The 21,505-nt window shown below is 34.4% G+C and overlaps 3 protein-coding genes across 3 annotated transcripts; 1 reads left to right on the forward strand and 2 right to left on the reverse strand.

Annotated features, from left to right (window-relative positions):
- Positions 1–1,623: 1,623 nt before the first annotated feature.
- Positions 1,624–10,056, reverse strand: LOC105338825 (probable ATP-dependent RNA helicase DDX47). Its single transcript, XM_034456777.2, has 13 exons — positions 9,968–10,056; positions 5,951–6,044; positions 5,617–5,805; positions 5,442–5,513; positions 5,190–5,260; positions 5,005–5,052; positions 4,790–4,861; positions 4,565–4,681; positions 4,270–4,416; positions 4,012–4,088; positions 3,624–3,755; positions 2,521–2,650; positions 1,624–2,113 (listed from the first exon to the last, which is right to left on the reverse strand). Exons 1-13 carry the CDS (start codon positions 9,992–9,994, stop codon positions 1,991–1,993), a joined length of 1,299 nt encoding a protein of 432 aa, XP_034312668.2. The 5' UTR covers positions 9,995–10,056; the 3' UTR covers positions 1,624–1,990.
- A 114-nt stretch (positions 10,057–10,170) lies between these two features.
- LOC105339188 (PHD finger-like domain-containing protein 5A) lies at positions 10,171–16,462 on the forward strand. Its single transcript, XM_066067361.1, has 4 exons — positions 10,171–10,304; positions 14,389–14,412; positions 15,544–15,710; positions 16,120–16,462. The coding sequence occupies exons 1-4, from the start codon at positions 10,253–10,255 to the stop codon at positions 16,207–16,209; spliced, it is 333 nt and encodes a 110-aa protein (XP_065923433.1). The 5' UTR covers positions 10,171–10,252; the 3' UTR covers positions 16,210–16,462.
- Positions 16,463–17,315: 853 nt separating this feature from the next.
- On the reverse strand, positions 17,316–21,429 carry LOC105339187 (dnaJ homolog subfamily C member 12). The gene is made up of 5 exons (XM_011444631.4): positions 21,304–21,429; positions 19,332–19,410; positions 18,734–18,873; positions 18,345–18,492; positions 17,316–17,725 (listed from the first exon to the last, which is right to left on the reverse strand). Exons 1-5 carry the CDS (start codon positions 21,379–21,381, stop codon positions 17,655–17,657), a joined length of 516 nt encoding a protein of 171 aa, XP_011442933.1. The 5' UTR covers positions 21,382–21,429; the 3' UTR covers positions 17,316–17,654.
- Between the last annotated feature and the right edge of the window lie 76 nt (positions 21,430–21,505).

Genomic DNA, 21,505 nt, shown 5'->3' on the forward strand with positions numbered 1-21,505 from the left:
TTTGAGCTCTCTAGATGCAATTCATTTATTGCCAAGGGCTCAATTTGTATTTCCGCCTTGATCCTTAACATACAAAAGATCAATAATCTCACTTGCGTTTCTAAAAAAAGATTGAATATTTTCTCGAATAAACGCGTAACCCCTTTTGCGATATAACGCAGCTAGGCGAATCTATATCTAATATTTCGCACAAAGGGGCTTTTTTCGTAAAGGGTGTCCCATGGCCTTCTGCGAAGTTTTTACGTCAAAGTTCACGGTCATATTAAACCTCTGTAAAAATCCTTGCCTGGTTCATATATTCTCTCCCCTTAACTCTATATGTATCATACTTCATAAAAAGAGTTCTTGTGGGGCAAAGGTCATAGCACACCTCTCCGAAGTTTTTCTCCATTTTGCCTAATCTTGCTCTAAATAAGGGGTACGTATGGATTGACTTTGAACCAAGTTTCTAGGCCAAGGTCATCGCAGATCTCTTTGGAAAATCCTTGTCTGGACAATATTTTCTCTTCCCTTGGCCAAATGTTGCCCAAGCTTGATCAGAGGACTGTCTATAGGTTAAACGTTTAATGAAGAACCCTTGATTTATTTCTCAACTAGAAAAAAATAATTTTTAAAGTCCACGAGATTGAAACTTGATGAACTTTGAAACTTATATTAATTTATCAAATAAATCATTTTCAAAAGAAACAATTATCAATGCGCGTAATGTTATCTGTTGCAGAGTTTATCTCTCTCTCTCTCTCTGCCAACTGTTGACTGCTTACTGCCAACCGCTTGCTCTCTGCTTACATAAAACTGCTAACTGCCGAAATGCTTTGACGAAAATGTTAGAATGTTATTCAAGCACTAGCATCGACTGTTTAGTCATTTGACGCGCAACATAATTTGGTAACAGTAAAATTGTTTAGCAATTGTTGGAGACGGGAGTAAAATAGCTAAATTATTGCATTTCGGTAGTAAGCAGCTGGCAGCTAGAAGCTGACTGGCCCTCTTAATATTGTTCTGATAAATATACTACGTTTTATGATCGTGATCTCTTGTTTTTGCACATATTTTAATCTTTACATGCAACACAAGGTCAGAATCAAAAGGCCCCGCATGAATAAAGGACATTAACATGCACAACATTTTCGAGGACTTCGCTATGACCTTAACCTTTGACCGAACGCTTTGGTTCAAGACCATTGCACCTTTTTTTTTGATCAGGCATGCAATTATGAGTGTACATTATAGTTTAAGCTTAAGGCTGATAGGACAAAGGGAGAGAAGAATTGAAACTAGACAATGATTTAACATAGGTCTATTTTGACCTTGACATTTAACACAGAAACTCTATGGGTGAATGTCCCATGGTTGCAATGCCAATTCTCAAAAATTGTCAACATAATGCAAGTCGAAAAAAAAAATACAGTTTTTTTGTAGATGGAGATCTCAGGTGACAATTATTAATTCAATAAATTCAAAAGTTTCTGTCTTGAGACTATGCCCTGGCAGTAAAGCACCCTTATAGGGACAATGACAATCCAAGTACAGTACCGGTAACTGTTAGATGAAAAAGCAAGACCCATTTTCTATCAAGTATCAGAACTGAGGGTTTTGTTCAAACACAATACATGCATTAAATTCCATAACATATAATTTATTTTCTCATGTTATGACACAAAGCTGTTAATAATGTGCATCATTGACAGACAACAAATCAAGTACATTATGTACATGGTAAAGATATCAATACAAATATGCAACAATAGTGTCACATTTCATTGATTCACGAAAGATAAATGTACAGTACTTTGCTTATTTTGTTAGATTTTATATTAATGATCCAATGCATTTATTTCCAGCCATGATCTTAAGCTTTATTTTACAAAATGGGAGTATCTGCTGTAGAAAAATATTATCCTCTTCAAGCACACTTATGCTTAATGAAATGAATGCATAAACTGTAACAAGGTATAATTTGTTTAGAATTTTATATAAAACACCATTTTCAAGTTTTATGCTTTTTCCTCTGGAACTTCTTCCGCACACCCAAGGACTCTTCTGTGTCGTCAGCATCATCATCTTCATCATTCCTGCGCTTCTTTCTTCCACGCTCACTTTCATTCATTTCCTGTTTGAACAGATAAATCATACCATGGTAATTGCTATGCATTATATTGACATTGGAGTCATAATTCTTCAGCATGAAATAAACCCCAAAACTTTAAAAGAAGAAAAACATTTTACAGTCAGTTATATGTACACAGATTTTTGTGGTACATGTATTAATATGATTTCACGAATGTGTGACACAATATTTTACACCCAGTTAGTCCTGTTACTAGAAGACCTATGTTATCAATTGTATATTTTCAGTAAAAATGTATTATTAGAAATTCAATGAATATGTGATACTTAAGGCTAAATAATCCTCAACATACAAATCAAAATAACCATTGGATATGTTTAATTTTTTTTAAGATTTTCTTTTTTAAATGTAAGTAAAGATTAGGATTGTGGACAATGGTATTGACTGACCATTTTGGCATATCTCTGTGCCTCTGTTACTCTCTCCATTAGCTGCATGACTTCCTCTTCCTCAGTTTTATACAGAGGCAGCTTTTTACCAATCAAGTGCTCAATTCTCTGGTAAAGCTCAACATCATACCTAAGTGAATGAAAAATTGGTTGTTGATCAATGTCTTGAGCACTTGCAAATTTCTTTTATTTACAGAAAAAATATGACACCATCTATCTGTAAATATTACTTTTTATATTGATAAAAAGTGAAGTATTTCAGGATGTGCACTGGTATATCTGACTGATTTTTGCCTATAATACAAGATATTGTCACTGGCATATCTAGTAGTCTGTTGAATGTTAATACTTCAAATATGTATACACATACTGTAGATTCCTAATTAAACGCGAGGAATTATTATCCGCGTAAAAACGCGAGGAGCACCCTTCGCGAATTTTAAAATCTCGCCATTATTTTTTGAGAGCTGAGAACAATAAGAAATAAGGATAAAAGTTCTGCTTTCATGATTTTATATTCCTGTGACCTGATACAAAACAGCAGGATCGTGGAATTAAGTACTTGCGTAATATAAGGATTATACAGTACACTTTACCATATATGGTATTGAACAAACATGACCTACATGTATCTGATTCACTACATATACCAGTGCTTTAATACCTCCATGGAGATAGGGAAGGAAAGGTATATTTTTTCTGGACAAAAGTATTCACCCCTTCCCAATCCATGAAAATATTGTACACATCATATTATATTTTATCTTGTAGTCTCTTCAGTTTTCGTAAGTGTGTGTTTGGGATGTCTCCTATGACCACTTTGGCTACATGTACCGGTATATCAATACCTGGTACAAAATACAAATCAACAAGAACATTTTGACACCAGCAACAAATACATATGCATAGCAATTGTACCTATTTGTGACATACCTTGGTAACAAGGTTCACTTACATATGTGCTATACACAAATAAATAGGCAATGACACAAAAATGACTTACATGTATCACAAATAAATTTTAAACTCGTCTGTATGATTTACTGATGATTTAGTGATGACTGATTTTTGTTATTTTACACAAAAGTGACAGCTATACTCACTGTGACACAAAGGTGATGGCCACCCCTGATCGTCCGGCTCTAGCCGTTCTCCCCACTCTATGGATGTAGTCCTTTGAATGTGTGGGAATATCCAAGTTCAAAACAACATCAACATGTGGAATATCAAGACCTCTGTGATACATAAGAAGTATTGTTTTTCATGAAATTTACTGTGACTATTTTCAAAGATTATAGCATATTCTACAAGTTAACAGGAAAATACCATGAGATTGGCAAATGAAAAATACTTGATAAAAGTATTTCATTAAAAATCATTTTAAATGATTTATCATTTTTTACATGTAACTTAATTATAATAAACAAGCATCATATCCTTTTTCTGCCTTTAAACTTAATCCAGTGATGTTTTAATAGGTATTAAACTAACCTGCTAGCAACATCAGTTGCAATAAGGATTGACCGGTTTTTACTTTTGAATTTATTCAAAGCTCCAAGTCTTTTAGACTGTAAAAGAGAAAGCAATCATAGAAGCAGCACAATTTTGAATATTGTAGAAGGATACACTTCCAAAACTACAAGACAAATTTAACATACAATATTCAAATGAATTATGTACTGTACTTTAACAATAACTAATCAATAACTAATCAGCAATGGTAACTAATAACCATTCTTTGATCAGTACCTGACTCATCTGTCCATGAAGTGGTATAGCGGTAAGTCCAAGGTTACGTAGCATCAGGGCAACTCTCTGAGTGTTTGCACAAGTACTGCAGAACACCATGAACGAGTTGCCAGCCAGTTCATTCAAAATATACACCAAGTAAACATCCTGAAAAAGAAGGCATCTCTGTAACAGAATTTCAGCACAGATACATGTATTGCATCCATCTATTCTATACAACTTCGTTATCGTCTGTATATATTTTGTATACATGTATTATGTGTCATATGTGAGTAGTCATAAGACAGAATCTGACCTTGAATTTTACGGGTATGAACAGATAGTACTGCTGTAGTTTATCCACAGTCTGGTATTTTGACGAGACCTCTACTTTCACTGGATTTTGCAAAGATGCCCTTTGTAACTTTGCCACCTGGATTAGTAATTTACAAATGAATATTCATAGGATATTATAAAGAAAATCTTTTTCTTACAAATTATTTGTTGGTCTTTCATGCACTGTACTACATTTATTTGCTACCTTTTTGGTCATTGTTGCAGAAAACAAAAGAGTGTTCCTTTCTCTTGGTATGGCCTTCAGAATTTTGTCAACCTGTTTAATGGAAAATCAAGTAAGATTAATAAAAAAAACATACAGTGTATGAGGATATTATGTTGTTTTGGAAAGCATACCAATTAAGTGCAAAAATATTTAATTGTGCATATGAATAACAGCATGTACTAATTTTTGCATACCTCTTGTTCAAAATCCATATTCAGAATTCTGTCAGCTTCATCCATGACCTGATAAAAGTAAATTCAATAAAATATGCTGCATGAAAAAATTAGGCATAGTGGTCAATGTAGTAAACTGGATATGTGTTGAAAATGTGCTCTTTTTTCCTTTAATCTATATAAAGTATGCAATAAATGATCCTTACCAAATACTTCAGAGACCTCAGATTGAAACCTTTAGTGTTTTCTAAATGGTCAACCAGTCTTCCTGGGGTAGCTGTGAGAAATAATCCAGAAAATTTAATGACCCACCTGTATATGTACTTCTTAGCATAAAAAAAACATCAAATATTTGCATTACTGATTGAAAATATTTAATAACTTTCATGATTATAATAGTATCTAGAACTACAAAACGATTTCTTCAATATCTGTAATATCCCATTCATTGGCCTTACCAATCACAATATGTGGTTTCTTTGCAAGCATTAATGACTGGGTCATCATATCAATTCCACCAACAATCACAGCTAAAGAAAAAAAAAATAAGGATTAATTTATCAAATAAATATACAATTGCTGAGACTATTTTCTTACCATTCACACATTTAAATTATGAAAAACCCTTCTTACCACATTTGATTCCAATTGATGCCCCTAAAGCCTCAAACTGCTCTGATATTTGAAATGCCAGCTCTCTTGTTGGTGTAAGAACAAGTGCATAAAGTCTTTGCGGCTTATCAAGAAGGGTCTGTAGAATGGGTAGAGCAAATGCTCCTGTTTTTCCAGAACCAGTCTCTGCTAGGCCAATGACATCCGACCCTGTATACATAAAAAATAAATAAAAAATCAGAAAACTTTGTTTAACTAAAAGTAAGTTGGCATACTATTCTATCAAATATTGTAATTCCGAGTTTTGTTCATTCAAAATAATAAATTCTTTAACAGAATAAATTAACCAGGATACCTTGAAGGGCAACTGGAATAGCTTCCTTCTGAATTTTTGTTGGTGTTTTCCATTTCAATTGCTCACAAGCTTCACACAGGACATCAACAATACCCTGATGTTTAAACAAAAAATAAAGTTATAAAATTTTTTCCAATAAAGTGTAGTAGTTACTACTAAATTTCATCCTTTTTGAAGCCCCCTTTTTCTAAAAGAGACATGGTGATGCACAAACCCATGATTTACCAAAATTTGTGCACAATCTCTTATACAGTTGTTTTACCGGTAACGAACCAGTATGCGGTTTCGTCGTGCATGCGACTATTATTATCGGAATTCCAAATGTTTTAATTTTTTTTTTTAATCATGTTCTTTGTCCTTCTAAACTGTAGTATCAAACTTCCGAAAATATAAAGGATGAATTACGGAGATAGTATTTTTAACACCCCCTCCATTTTCCTAGTTTCGAATACGTTTTCCAGTATCGAATCAATCGCCCTCTATCACTTCTGACCGAATATTTTGGGGCGGATTAATTTCAAAAATGCATTAGAGGTACATGTCAATAGACTTATTAATGAAGAGGAAAAATAATTGTGGAAATATGTTATATTAACAAATAATATGATCGTTATTTTTATTGTACCGTTTTTTCCGTCACATTGAAACTGGACTTGAACAGTTTTCATTTTGTGTTACTTTATGAAATTGAACTTTCATGAGAACACATTATAATAGTAATTAATGATTAGAAGTTGCCATTTGCTTTGTTTTGCCCGTATATCTATTAATATATCCAGCCAAATAATACTGCTGTCGCAATGAACCGACACCAGGAAAACTACACATGGTTCTATCTTAAGTCGTAATTTCATTCAAGCTCAATTATTATTTGATATGATGCATAATCTCATTAAATGGATTACAATTACTAATTATCCCAGATATAGACTGGCCCACCCTGTCAATCAACTCTCATCTCTACCCAAGCAAAATGTCAGCAAAGTACACCAACACACCTGGTGACTGTGGAGTACAACAGCTTGTGAACACACCCACACGTGGAGACAAGATACTAGACCTTTTCTTCACAAACAACCCTTCTCTTGTACAACGATGCAAAGTAATCCCAGGAGTAGGCAACCACGAGGCATTGCTAATATTAATAGACTCATTAATACAACCACTTAGAAGCAAACCAGTCCGTAGGGAAATATACTCATGGGACAAGGCAGACATGACATTGTTGCACCAAGAAGTGTCCAACTTTGTACAAGATTTCATCGCCAGGCCTTTTACATCTTTTAACACCCACTGGGAGCTCTTCAGAGACACTGTACTAGACATCATTAACAAGCATGTCCCCCACAAGAGTACCAGGTCCAGAACAACAAACCCTTGGATTGATACAACCAGCAGGCGACTGACGCGCAGAAAACACCGTGCATTCCAGAAAGCCAAGGCAACAAAGAACAAGTGAGACCAACGTAAATACTTGTCTCTTAAGTCAGAATGCCAGCGAACCATCCGTCGTGCCTACCAACAATACATCGATGACATCAGAACTCCTAGTGCCTCAGAGAACCCCAAGAAGTTATGGTCATTTATAAAGAGAAAGAATGGCGTGGCACCATTACGGAACTCAGATGGACTTATAACCAGCGACCCACAATTCAAGGCTAACATCCTAAACGAACATTTTTAATCCGTATTTACTACAGAGGACACTTGCCAAACTCCAGATAAGGGTCCCAGTCCACTCCCAACAATGGACAACATAGTCATCAGTCCACGTGGCGTCTACAAGCTATTGAGCAATTTCAATGCACACAAGGCAACAGGACCAGATGCCATATCAGCATGCTTTCTGAAGGAACTAGCAGAAGAGATCACACCAGCTTTGACATTATTCTTTCAGATGTCATTAGAAAGTGGCCAAGTACCAGATGACTGGAGGTTAGCCCACGTCGTCCCAATTTTCAAGAAAGGCGACAAAAGTACGGCAGCCAACTATTGCCATGTATCTCTTACGTCAATCTGTTCCAAAATGTTGGAACATATCCTCCATTCCAACTTCATGGACCACTTTGAAAGGAACTCCATCCTCACACCAGCCCAGCACGGATTCCGTAGTAAATGATCATGTGAAACCCAGCTTATAGCCACAGTTCAAGACCTGGCCAGTAACCTGTCAAACGGCAACCAGATTGACATCATACTGCTTAACTTTGCCAAAGCCTTCGACAAGGTACCACTTCGGCACCTGCTTCACAAGCTGAACTTTTATGGAATTCGAGGCTGCACTCTACAATGGATTGAGAGCTTCCTTACTGACAGAAAACAGAGAGTGCTGGTTGAAGGATTGTCCTCTAACATCGTAGACGTCAACTCAGGAGTTCCCCAAGGCACAGTAATGGGACCCCTATTATTCCTGGCCTATATCAACGATCTCCCTGAAGTTGTCCAGTCCAACGTAAAGCTTTTTGCTGATGACTGCCTCGTCTACCGAACGATTTGTTCAACCAGCGATACAATCCAACTCCAGCAGGACTTATCGGCACTCGAGAAGTGGGAGAGGGATTGGCAGATGGCTTTCCACCCCCAGAAATGTACAACCATCCACATTTCAAGGAAACACCATCCCATCAAGGTTTCATACCATCTACATGGCCACACCCTGGAAGAAGTCCCAAGTGGTAAATACCTTGGAGTTACCATCAGCGAAGACCTATCTTGGCGTGAACATATCAACGCAACTTCGGCCAAAGTCACACGATCAGTTGGATTTCTCAGGAGGAATCTCAGAAATTGCCGGAAGAGCATCCGAAGCCAGGCATTTACAACTCTCGTGCGTCCAGTACTGGAATACGCATCAGTTGTGTGGGATCTCTACCAACAACAACTGATCAGTCGGCTAGAGAATGTTCAACGACAAGCAGCCAGATTAGCCACCGGGGACTACACGTCCAGGGACCCAGGCAGTATGTCTAGCATGTTACACCAGCTAGGAGGGGAACCACTAGAGCACCGGAGAGCCAGGAACCGCACCATCATGCTCTACTAAATACTACACCACATTGTAGAGGTCCCAGTTCTCCACCTACTGCATACCAACACTAGCAGAACTCGTGGTTCCTCCGCCAACAACATCCAGCAGATCAGCACCAGGATAGATGTCTACAAGTATTCCTTCCTTCCAGCAACCATTGTGGCATGGAACAACATCCCAGCCACAATCAGGAATTCTTCATCTGTAGACACCTTTAGACACGCCATCAACACCATTAGCGTGTCTACTATCCTGCACCAATAGACAGCTCGCTTTTAACTTTTATCTGGGTATATAAGTTGTTTTCATCCGCTCACCATGAAATCACAAGCACTGGAGTCATGACACTCAAAGCTGAGTTTACTCCATAATGGGAAGAAGAAGAAGAATTATCCACTAAAAAGGGTTGAAAAACAAACTTATTTTCATAGTTAGGTTTAATTGTTTTCACACTTTCGTTTTTTTCTGCCTTGCACTACCGGCAGTTCATATCTGGGTCACCTTTTTAATTTGTAAATAATACATTAAATAATCGTGCAAATGTCAAACAACTCCACACACTGATATTTATTTCTGTATTATACTTACCTAGCATGGATTTATTAAATCTTAACTTCGTTTTCCACCAATAATTTTTCTAAAAATTATTCGATACTGGCAAATATTCGTTATTGGTAAAACGACTGTATGAAAGAATGACCTTTTGGGTAAAAATACATTGTTTAAAAGTATTTAAAAAAATAGAATTATTCATTGGCCTAGCACAAAATAAAAATAATAAAAAATAAAGTAACTATAAATCATATCCCGGTTGAATCAAATTATATTTTTTAAAGTAGGGCCTCAAAAAACGTGTTGCCTTTCTCGTGATTTTTTGCTTTTTAAGTAAACTGAGCTGTGTATATTATTTATGCTCTATTTGATAAAACTTCAGGATTGTATTTGTAATGACTATAAATTGAATTTAAGTACAAGAAAGTAATTATTACCAGAGACTGGAATGTTTTCCTCCACATCTTCAGTAGAAACTGTGTTTTGTGGCTCCTCGTCCGTCATCATGCTTTCCCAATGTTTTCTAATTTTGTCAATGTCATTTAAAAGTTTGAAAAGAGCTGTTTGGAAAATTTCCATACAAACGCACACAAGACTTTCAAAATTTTAAACAGGTTGTACGTACATTTAGATTGTCTTAGTCAATGAAGAGTTTATCACAAGCAAACCTTTAAAATCTTATTAAAAACAATAATTGACATTGACAAAAACGTTTTCTGAACATGGCAAAGCATCATCCAGATCTTATATTTTGCAGGAAACAGCCTGGCGTTGGTAAGCTTTAAGCAAGAAGTTCAGGGTTTGACATTAATTTTTAAAAGTTCTAGATCAGTTGGGCTACTTCAACATTTTTTTTTACCAGCCCAAACCTTACTTTCAGAGTACCGCAGTTCCTTACTATCTACAATATATTTTTAATAGTAAAACAAAAGATTGCACCTTTTTTCTCTGTCTAATTTTTTTCTAACTTTTCTTGCACAAATTTGTTTATCCTATTTTTTTTTTAATCTTTTGTTTTGTTTATTCATTATGTTTCTCTTATTTATCTGTATTGTTTAAAGGAGTAAAATGTTCCAAAATAACAGACCCCAAAATGAAAAAAAAAAACCCCACATCATACCTGTCAACTTTGAAAAACATGAATAAATGCTATATGTACCGGCGGTATGCAGATTGTACCATTTCTTCTACCCCATTCAAACCGACGGGTCACCAAATTCACAGTATTCTGAATTTCTCGCTAAATGCCGCCATTTTCATCTACTGTGGAATCATTAAATTTCGTGGGGGCCAATTTTCGTGGATGGCTTTAATTGTACATGTTCGTGGGGATGTAATTTTGTGTATTTTCATATATCTATAAAAGGAAATATGACTTTATTACCCTAATTAAAAATTTGTGGAGGATGTTATTTCGTGGATGAGAGGTAACCACGAATTCCACGAAAATTGAGCCGCCACGAAATCTAATGATTCCAAAGTAATTGCCAAACATGCATTCCAGTGATGATTTTTATTAAGATGGATTTCATTTTGCTTCAGGTCTGCAATTTATACTGATATTGTCTCTGTTTTTGACTCTGATAGTCTAGATAAAATACCATCACCAGTCCTGTAAAATGAAGTACCGTATTTTTCGGAAATTAGGTCGATACTTTTTTTCCATGACACGTGGATCTCGCCTTATTCATCGCTTCGCCCAATTTAAGGTTGTTTTTTTTTTGGTTGGAAAATTTTGCAAAAATTTATGCAACCCTCCAATAAAATCATGAGTGTTTACTATAATACTGCTTGAATTTCTGTGTAAAAATCGTATGGATTTTAATCAATATACTGTAGTAATTTATCATTTAAACAAAAATTAAATGTAAATAGATTTATTTCTTCTTACATTTCTTACTTAGATCACTGACTGTATCATCTTTCGATCATTATGATATGCTGTCATGCATTTTGATCGTGTGCTTACGATAAACAGGAAATCGATTTCGCGCGGTAAAAGTAAAATGAGAACCGTACAAAGGGTAATTACGGGGGAGAAATATCGTCGGGTAGAAATAAAAAAAAAAAACCCAATTTGTTTTCATAATAGAATACATGAACAAGTTTTTTTCTGTATATTCAACATAAAACTTTAAATGAAATATTAGCCAGGTGTCTCTGAAATCAGTCTGGGTAGCGCTTACTTTGTTTGTACACAGATGAACTCTCGGCACGTGCTACTCATGCCCGCAGGCTTCAATAAGATCAGAGGTTGACTCGTGTGTATTTACACAGTAAAAAGTCACACAAAGTCACAGGGTGGCATGTGCTACCGTAGTCATGCCTCCAGGCTAAGGTTACTATCTCCCGGTTAACACCAGTTTGTACACATGGCAGGGAAGTAATAAAAAACTATCTTAAATTAAAACCGGCCGTACTGAATTAATTGGTTTGAAAATTTTGATGCAATTTCAGACATTTTCTTACGATGTTTTCAAGAAATACATTTTATTTCCCTTTTGTTTAAAACTGTGAAATAAGATTAAAGGCTACTATATGATAACGTTATCGGTTTAAACCATTTATTCATTAGAACTAGCGGTTATTTTTCGACCGATTCTTCAAAGTCGACCTATTTATACTTTTTTAAATTTTTTTGCTAAAAACGACCTCCTTCGCCCAATAAACCGTATCGACCTAATTTTAAAAAAATACGGTATTGCAGTTTGTTTGCATGAAAAAATGGCAACTCTCAATCTCGATGTAATTCAGCATCCTTGATTTTCTGAGGTTGGTAGATGGTTCTGGGGAAAGTCTGAGGCAAGTTAAGAGAAGATATGAGTAGTAAATTGCATGAATCAGTCCAAAACTAGTGTATGTTTTTGTGCACAACAAAAACATGATTTTTTAGCTCACCGAGACAAAGTCTGGGGGAGCTTATGCTATACCACCAGCATCGATGTCAGTGTCCGGACCTGGTTAAAGTTTTTGTTGCAGGTCCTGTATCTAAGTTATAATGAATTACTTGTCCTATCTTCACCAAACTTGCATGAATGATGCATCTAGACCTACTTATGGAGTTGAAAGACTTGGATGCTGGATCTGGGACATGACTTTCAGATTCTGAATGAGACTAAGGTTTTTGGAGCAGGTGCACTTTGAAAGCAATTTTTAAGTTACTACTGGTCCTAACTTCACCAAACTTGCATGGATAGTGCATCTTATGATACTGATGCACCTGACAGACTTGAATGCTGAATCTGAGCCATAGGTTTCAGATGCTGGAGAAGGTTAAGGTGTTTAGAGCTGGTTAAAGCTTTTGGAGCAGGTGCCCTCTGATGATTATATTTTAGTTATTACTGGTCCTAACTTCACCAAACTTGAATTGAGGATGTGTCTTATAATACTGATGCACTTGAAAGGCTTGAATGCTGAATATGAACCATAGGATTCGGATGCTGGATTAGGTTAAGTTTTTTTTACAGCAGGTCACATGTTCAATAGATAATAGTACTATTTCAAACTCTCATAGTTTTTGAACTAAAGTATAAATGAATCTTAGAGATAGCTTCAGATGCAGAGCCTTATCTCCATTATCAAGGATGCTAAAAAATATATCTTAGTTATTGTTGTTCCTAACTTCTCCAAACTTGCATGGATGATGTGCCTTATGATACTGATGCACCTGGCAGGCTTGAATGCTGAATCTGAGCCAAGGGTTTCAGATGCTGGATGAGGTTTAGTTTTTTTGAATAGGTCACATGTTTTATAGATAGTAGCTTGTAAAGTTGATTAAAATATAATATAAATTAATTGCAGAAAAAGCTTCAGATGCAGAGCATGAGCTCCATTATCAAGGATGCTAAAAAAACCTCCTACCTCACTCAAACCTGCTAGGTAGATGTGTTTGTTGTTAAATGATACAACATGATTCCTAGCAGGCTATGATATAGTATTGTATGATATGACATTGTTTCATATGATACAATATCATATCATATAATATATTATATTGTAAATTTTTTATGATACAATAAGATATTGTGTCAATTTTTTTTTTACATTTTCATGTGATATTTAATCATGATATTGTTATGTGTAATATTGTATATTATCATATATGATATCATATAATGCAATATTCTATGATATCATATTGGTTTATATAATAAATTATTATATCACATGAAATTGTATCATGTGATATTGTAATATATTATATAGATCATATGATATAATATTGTATATTATGGTTTAGTATAATATAATATTTTACCATATTGTATCATATATTATATATTATGATATTGTATTATGTGATCAAATACAATAATTTAATGGATAATATGATAATTTATGTCGTATCATATGTTACAATATCATATTGAACATTATTTTTTACAGTATTTTTTTGTATTATATAATATGTATATTGTAAGTATCATAGATGATGCTTCATAAAGGTGATGCCTCGTCTTGGTGAGTTTTGTAATCTGTGATTACCTATGTTTCAATGGGTGGCACTGTAGCTCCCAGGTCCCATACCTAATAAATTTTGATGATGGAGAGAGGAAGAAAATGTTATAATGCTGAATTTAGATTATGTTTTTTGGTAATTGGAAAAAAATGTCTATAAAATGTATTTGATCTTCATGGCAATAAATATGGTACTCTTTTTATTTCAGTATTGACTAAAACACACTTTTGAAAAAATGCACATTTAGTTGTTACTATGAATTAAAAACGAGTTGGGTTGAACTGTTGTTAGCCAAAATTTAAATGTCTTTGTTGGAGCATCTGCACCAGAAAATATAATATTTTTGGCTGAATGTCTGGCTATGAACTTGTTAATGAATTTTTATTTTTATCTTTACAGCTATTGGAAGATTGTGTGAAAAATGTAAGTACATGTATTATCTAATCTTAACGTATAGGTCTATGTAAGGTTAGATTGTGGTGTGTATGAACATTTGTCTATGTCTTATCCTTTATTTCTGCTAATGCCTTGTACAATTTACAAGGGTTAAACACAATGGAACTATAAGTTTATGGGTGATAAATCAGTCCATCAATCTGTCATCACTTGTAAAGAACATATTTTATCTTTCCATGGCTCAATCCATCTCATACATATGCCATTTGGTATGCAATGACCTTGAATTAAATTTTTAGGTCTGTTCAAGTTCAGAGCAAATCTATTTGCAGTCAGTGTTGTGTTGAATCCTTGTCTAGACCCTTTAGCCATATCTGGTTTATTCTTAATGAGAATGCTTTTTGGCAAAAGATATGTACCTTGAACCAAGTTTCTGGGTTAAAGGTGAAGTTCATTGCAGATCTCTATGAATCTTTGTCTGTACTGTTTTGCTCTCCTGTTTGCCCTTTATAGTTCATACCCCACACTGCCCTTTGTAGTTCATACTCCACACTAGGTGCTTGTGGGTTAAAGATTGTAAAGTGACCTTTAACCAAGTTTCCAGATCAAAAGTAAAGGTCAAAGCAGGTCTCTGAAATTATTGTCAGGTCCAAGTTTGCTCTTCTCTTGGCCCACCCCGGCTAGGACTTTACCAAAAAAAGTGCCTGTATTCGATAGTTGTGCAGTAACCTCTGATTAAGTATCAAGGTTAAATTCAAGGTTGTAGCAGATCTCTGTAAAGTCCTTGTCCACAGAATATTTGCTTTTCCTGTGGCCCTATCTGCCTTATACTTCACCCATAGAATGATTGTTGGATAGAGTATGTGCAGTGACCTTGAACTAAATTTTGAAGTAAGGAAGTAAGGTCAAAGCAAAATTATTGGAAATGCATTTCATTCTATTAATATTCTTAATGAAAGTGGGCCCTTTAACTTCATTAAGATGGTCACAATTTTAATGATGATTTTTATCTGTATAGATAAATCATTTCTATATACAATCATCATGGATACAAGAAATATAAATCAGTGACACATTTTGGATCAATAACGTTTTAAACAATTAAAGTGTTTATTAAAGGTTTTTTTTTATCTCAATTAAACAACCTTCTCTTTGCAGGTGATGGTAAATGTGTGATCTGCGATTCTTATGTCAGACCTTGCACGTTAGTACGTATCTGTGACGAGTGTAATTATGGCTCTTACCAGGGTCGTTGTGTCATCTGTGGGGGACCAGGGGTCTCAGATGCATACTACTGCAAGGAGTGCACCATCATGGAGAAAGATGTAAGAATAATGAACATTTACAAGTTGTAAAATATATGTATATTTATTGTTTTAACTTTATTAAAAAAAGTGTTGCTTAAATTTTCAAAATTCATTTTTCCATTTTTATGGGGAACACGCTTATGTAAGGTATTTGTAATCAGGTAATGGTCAACAAAATTTGAATGTCAGTTGTCTAACGGGTAGTTTTAAGTGAGCTACAGGGTGTTATGTAAACAAGGCTTGTGCTTTGTAAATAATGAAAATGAATTTATGATAATTTATGTCAAATGTACATAGAAAGAGTACATAAAATACAAAGTCTTAAATAATTATAGATATTTAATACCGGTATGTGAATTAATTAATTTTATAATGAAACAGGACTTTGACTTGTTAATTTGATTTGATTTTTTATTTCATTTTTCAGAGAGATGGGTGTCCCAAGATTGTAAATCTAGGAAGTGCAAAGACAGATTTGTTTTATGAAAGAAAGAAATATGGATTTAAGAAGAGATGAAAATGGTGGATGAAGTGTCTGAATTTTGTGAATTAATGCAAAACTTTGGGCAGACTATGTGCAAGGCAACTTCTGAAAGAACTATAGACACACCATGGTCAATTTACAGTGAAAATTGGAAATTGCCAAAAATTCTTTGGAAATTGCCTAAAATTCTTCAATGTATACCCAGTGTCGTCATTACAATTTGTCATGGTATCATTTCATCATGCATCTAGTTTTTATGTCAATAATAAATCTACAGTATTTTAAATACGAGTTGTACTAATTGCATAGTAGAAAACATCAATACAATTGCTTCAGCCCAAAGAGAGGTTGATATTATATATCTGCCAAGTTGTATACCATACACATGTAGTACATGTGTTCATTACGATATCAGTATATGATATATGTGTATACTGGTATATATGAAACATGTAATAAAAACTTAAGTGTAAGCACCTATTGATCATTAAATATTTTATTTATTAAGCAAAACTAGTATAAACTTCAAAAACTTTCCTTCATTAATGCTTGTTATAAGAGAGAACTCTAAGAACTCTTTGTAAACTCAGCCTCTGCGCTCTTCTGTTAAAAAAGCCAAATAAGAATATCTCAGGACGTCGTGGAATAATTAACACAATTATTATATGGTTTCGATTTTTTTTTAATGTCAACATAAAACAAAACCACAAAATAGTAATATAATTGTAAAGTATAGTTAATGTCATGACAATAATAAATCAATTAAATAAATATGTACTACTTCATTAAATGTATTCACATTTAAAAGCCTTTGAAATAAAATATAGATTTTACTGTACTGGTAATTATGACACTGTAAATTCCATTTGCTACAACTTCGTTTTATGATTTACCTGCGCTAACCTAAGAAATATTTGCAACAAGGTTGTCAAAAATTTCTCAAAATTCTATGGTAAATAAAAGTTGGTTCACAGTACTTCCTAACCATAATAAATGCAATTGCATGTTATTCGTTAACAATAAAAACATAAGACCTTAATTGTCACAACACAATTCTGAAAAATACAAGAGTGTTGATTTGAATTACTGTACTCCAAAAATATAGTTAGTTAAGAACAATTGAATCAGCTATGAACAACATTTACAAACTACAACATGTTTCCTTCTATGCATAATTATCTTGCTTTTTATTCACATATAAATTAAACAGAGCACGCATTTCTATTAACCGGTTAATGTAACTGGCAAAAATGATGAATATTTCAATATCGCAATTTATCCTGTACTTATCAAAAAACATTCAGTTATTTAAAATACACAATAATTCGCTTCATATACATGTGTACTACTACTAGTAGTTCATATAAATTGACTAAAAAGTGCAATTATATTGTTTCAACATAAATGTAAAATAATATCAAAAATTAAATTGTCAGTACCCCAGAAATTGTTGAAATACTGTGGTATGCTTTTGCGGACTAGATTTCATAGTTTCTGAACCTCTTCAAGATATCTGATGGCGGATCTCTTTCCCATTGAAATTTCTTATCTACAAGAAACAAATTTAAACTATTTACCTGGTAATTAGAAAATGACAATATATCAAAACTATTACCTTTTTAGCAAGTTTTAAGACCATGGCTGAATCTATGACATTGAAATTGGTTGCCAGTATCTGTTCTGAATACTGTAACTGTCATTGTAAATGTTTACCATGCATTAAATTTAGATGATATCAAGATGCATTTGCTTAATCTGTAGGATTAAGATTGGACTCCACTTCACCAAATCTTAATCTTAAATATGTCATCTAACCTACACTGATATACTGGTACATGCCTGGCAGCCAGGTAGTGTAATTTGCACATTTTGGCTAACAAGAGTGCATTGCATATTTCTCAATTAAAATCCAATGTTTGAAAAATGAAATAAAGAAATAAAGTTAATCTAAATGACTGGATATACTTTTCAAAGTGATTGTTGATGTACAACTTCCACAAATTATTGAAAAACTGTTATCTTTCCAAGTCAAGGGTCTCTGATCTGGTTCAGTTGCAAAGAAGAGCAGAGCAGATAAAAAAAACCTTGACTTGGGAAGATGCCATCTGATGGTTAACTGTTATTCTTTCTGATTTTGACTGATAAGCTTCTGTCATTTGTAAACTTACTGTCATATACAGCAGCATGCAAAATAGGCTCGGGTGCTCCGAATGGAGACGAGTCTGTCTGGTCAGAACAAGATGGTTTCTCTGTGTTTGTCAGGTGCTCCTGTGACTGAATTGTGGGCTGAGGTTTGACTGATGCCCAGTGCAATGTCTACAAAATGAAGAGCTCCAACTTTTTATATTGATCATGAGGACAAGTTTCTGAAACAATAATAAGGCATATTTTCTGTTAATTTACACCTACTGATATAAGCATTGCCTTTCACCTGGAGTAATCGTTTTGTTTTCTCAGGTTTTGTCCCCTCTTTGTGATCCCAAAGGGTAGCGTTTTGAACAAACTTAAAATCATTAATCTATCATGCTTTGATGAACATGAAGATTGTAGGTCTTACTGTCTTTGTAGATTCTCGAAGAGCCTGCCACTTTTCAAAAGGAACTTCAATTCCTGAGTTTTTCCATGCATCATATGCCTTTCTTTTCTCTGGATCAGTCAAAATGTCTTTAGCTTTAGATAGTCTAGCAAACCTTTGAGCTGTAAAATAACCACAGGTTTACATTTAGATACAGAGGATTTTCTCAATCTTGTAAGCCACAGTTCTTTAAATAACAAGAGTCCCATGGGCCACATCACTCACCTGAGCAACACTAGCTATAAGAAAGTCAGCTTTATGAGGTCATATAAAAAATATCTGGAAATTTATCTGTACAAAAAGATATCTCATAAGATTTGGGAACACTGTGGCCCCCACCCTAGCCCCAGGCGTCATGTTTTGAACAAACTTAAATCAACACTAAATGGGGATGCTTCCAAACAAGTTAATTACAGCATTGAACTAAAACCTTGAATCTACATTACCTGGCCGAATGGTTTTTGAGAAGAAGATTTTGAAAGATTTTTTCTCTAAATATCCCTATGTAAAAATTCAACCCCACCCCAATTCATGTACCAGAATATCTATGTCTTAATTGCATTGTATCAACAACACTAACCTGCATGAGGATCATCTGGATTTTTGTCAGGATGATGATCTAAAACTCTAGATTTGTATTCTGTCTGAATTTGTTCAATCTAGTTGGAGAAAATAAAATGAATTAAAATTTAGCTAAATAAGTTCATATAACTAAGGAAATATATGTTACTGTATACAGAGCTTGAGAGCTACTTTCCCCAGTGTAATTTTCACCCTCCTACATTATTTTGTAAAAGTTTCGCCCCCTTTTGAATTCGCCCAGACACAGTTGTGTTTAAAGAGACAATTTAAGACATCAGAATTTGCCCAGTCTTAAATTTGTCCGCTGATGACAAGGGCTAAAGGGGTGAAAATAAAATTGGGGGCAAATATTTCCCTGTAGACAGTAATTGTAGTGAAGTTCAATCATAATGCCCAACAGCTGTAAAAACAGACTAATATACGTGTATCAACACCATACTTGCCAACTGACCCGATTTCGTCGGGTCACACCTGATTTTTCAACCCTTCACCCGATTATTTTTTATGACCCGGCGGGTCATGCTTTTCACCCGATTTTTGTCGAACAACCCGAAAATCTCCCGATTTCCGGATTTGGTTCGTAAATTACGTTGCGCGTTTGACTTCCAGTTGTGAACCCAAGCTGAGCTTGGATTTACGTAACGCGTAAACAATGCCGATGGCTATAACAGACACGAAGGTTTAAATCATTAAGTATGATGGCTTCCAATAAGAAAAGGTCTTCATCGGGGCCAGCGGAATCAAAACCAACAAAAAGAAAACGATATTTTTGTACCTATCAACATATCTGGGAAAATGAATTCCCATAGGTAAAACAAAGTAATAGAGTACACAACGAGGCTTTTGTGTTCTATGTAACGCACATTTGAATATTGGATTTTAGGCCCAAAATGATCTGACTAAACATTCAAAAACGCTAAGTCATGTATAGAATGCTTTTTAATACACAAATGTCTTCCAAGTCACTTACAACTTTCATGCCATCATTTACAGAGTTCAAAAGCAAGTTTATGTAGCAGAAACTCTTTTTCCATTTTTTTTTAGCTGAACACAACCTTCCATTTTCTGTGTCAGATCACTTTACAAAATTCAAAATCAGCAACTGTTAGTTAAAATGCTTCTTTGCAATAAAGTATTACACATAAGTTTTAACACATATTTCTATTGTATATACCTATGAAATGCATGGTAAATATGTCGTGAATGTCATTACGCGCTATGACCAGATTTTTTACTTTCCAAATCTGGTCATGACCAGATTTTCACATGTTGGAGGTTGGCAAGTATGATCAACACTTTTTATTTTGAAATAGATATGCATTAATATATCTGATATAATATGTAATATATCAAGTTGTCATACACATTTGCAAGGGTATACATTTATTCACGTACAGGGATGCATTCATGTATGTGTAGTTATATATTTCTTCTTCTAATTCTTCTACTGAAGTGAAGGGCCACTGCTGTGGCATTTTCTTAATCCAGATACAATCATTTGTAAACAAATCATAGAATTATACATCTATTGATCATATATGTATTTTGAAGACAGGACAGTGGGTGGAAAAAACAGAATTTTATATACAGGAGTAGAATTTTTATTTTGTTGGCCAGACCAGCGACCACATAGGGCACCAAGGGACAATGATTCACAATGCCTATTGCAGCATATGGTTATCCATAAATGAGCAAAGCATTTTTTTAATTTGATCACCCCTTATCCAGTATATCGTATTTGCATATTTGATCACGGGCCCTGGAAGTTATTGTAAATATATTGCATGTGCATGTATAAAAAAGTTTTTATACATGCACATGCAATATATAAATTTTTTACAATAACTTCCAGGGCCCGTGTATTTGATCATCTCATAATTCTAAAAGATTTAGAATGATCCCTTACTCCTTACATGAATACGGTTTCAAGAAAGCTGAAAATTTTTAATGCATATAAGTCAAATCCTTACCGTAGAATGTTCGCTACAACCAAGAGTGTTGTAAAAGTCGTCCTCTTCATTTCTCTCGTAATCAAACACATCATCCATCTCTACTTTCTTTTTTGATATGGAGAAATCATTATTTCAATAATCATCCTGATTATAAAAAGACGCTGAGGTTAGACATAGCAATTAAAAGAAATATTTCCTTTCATAATTTTATTAAAAATTA

This window comes from Magallana gigas, chromosome 7, assembly GCF_963853765.1.
Source record: "Magallana gigas chromosome 7, xbMagGiga1.1, whole genome shotgun sequence".
NCBI lineage: Eukaryota > Metazoa > Mollusca > Bivalvia > Ostreida > Ostreidae > Magallana > Magallana gigas.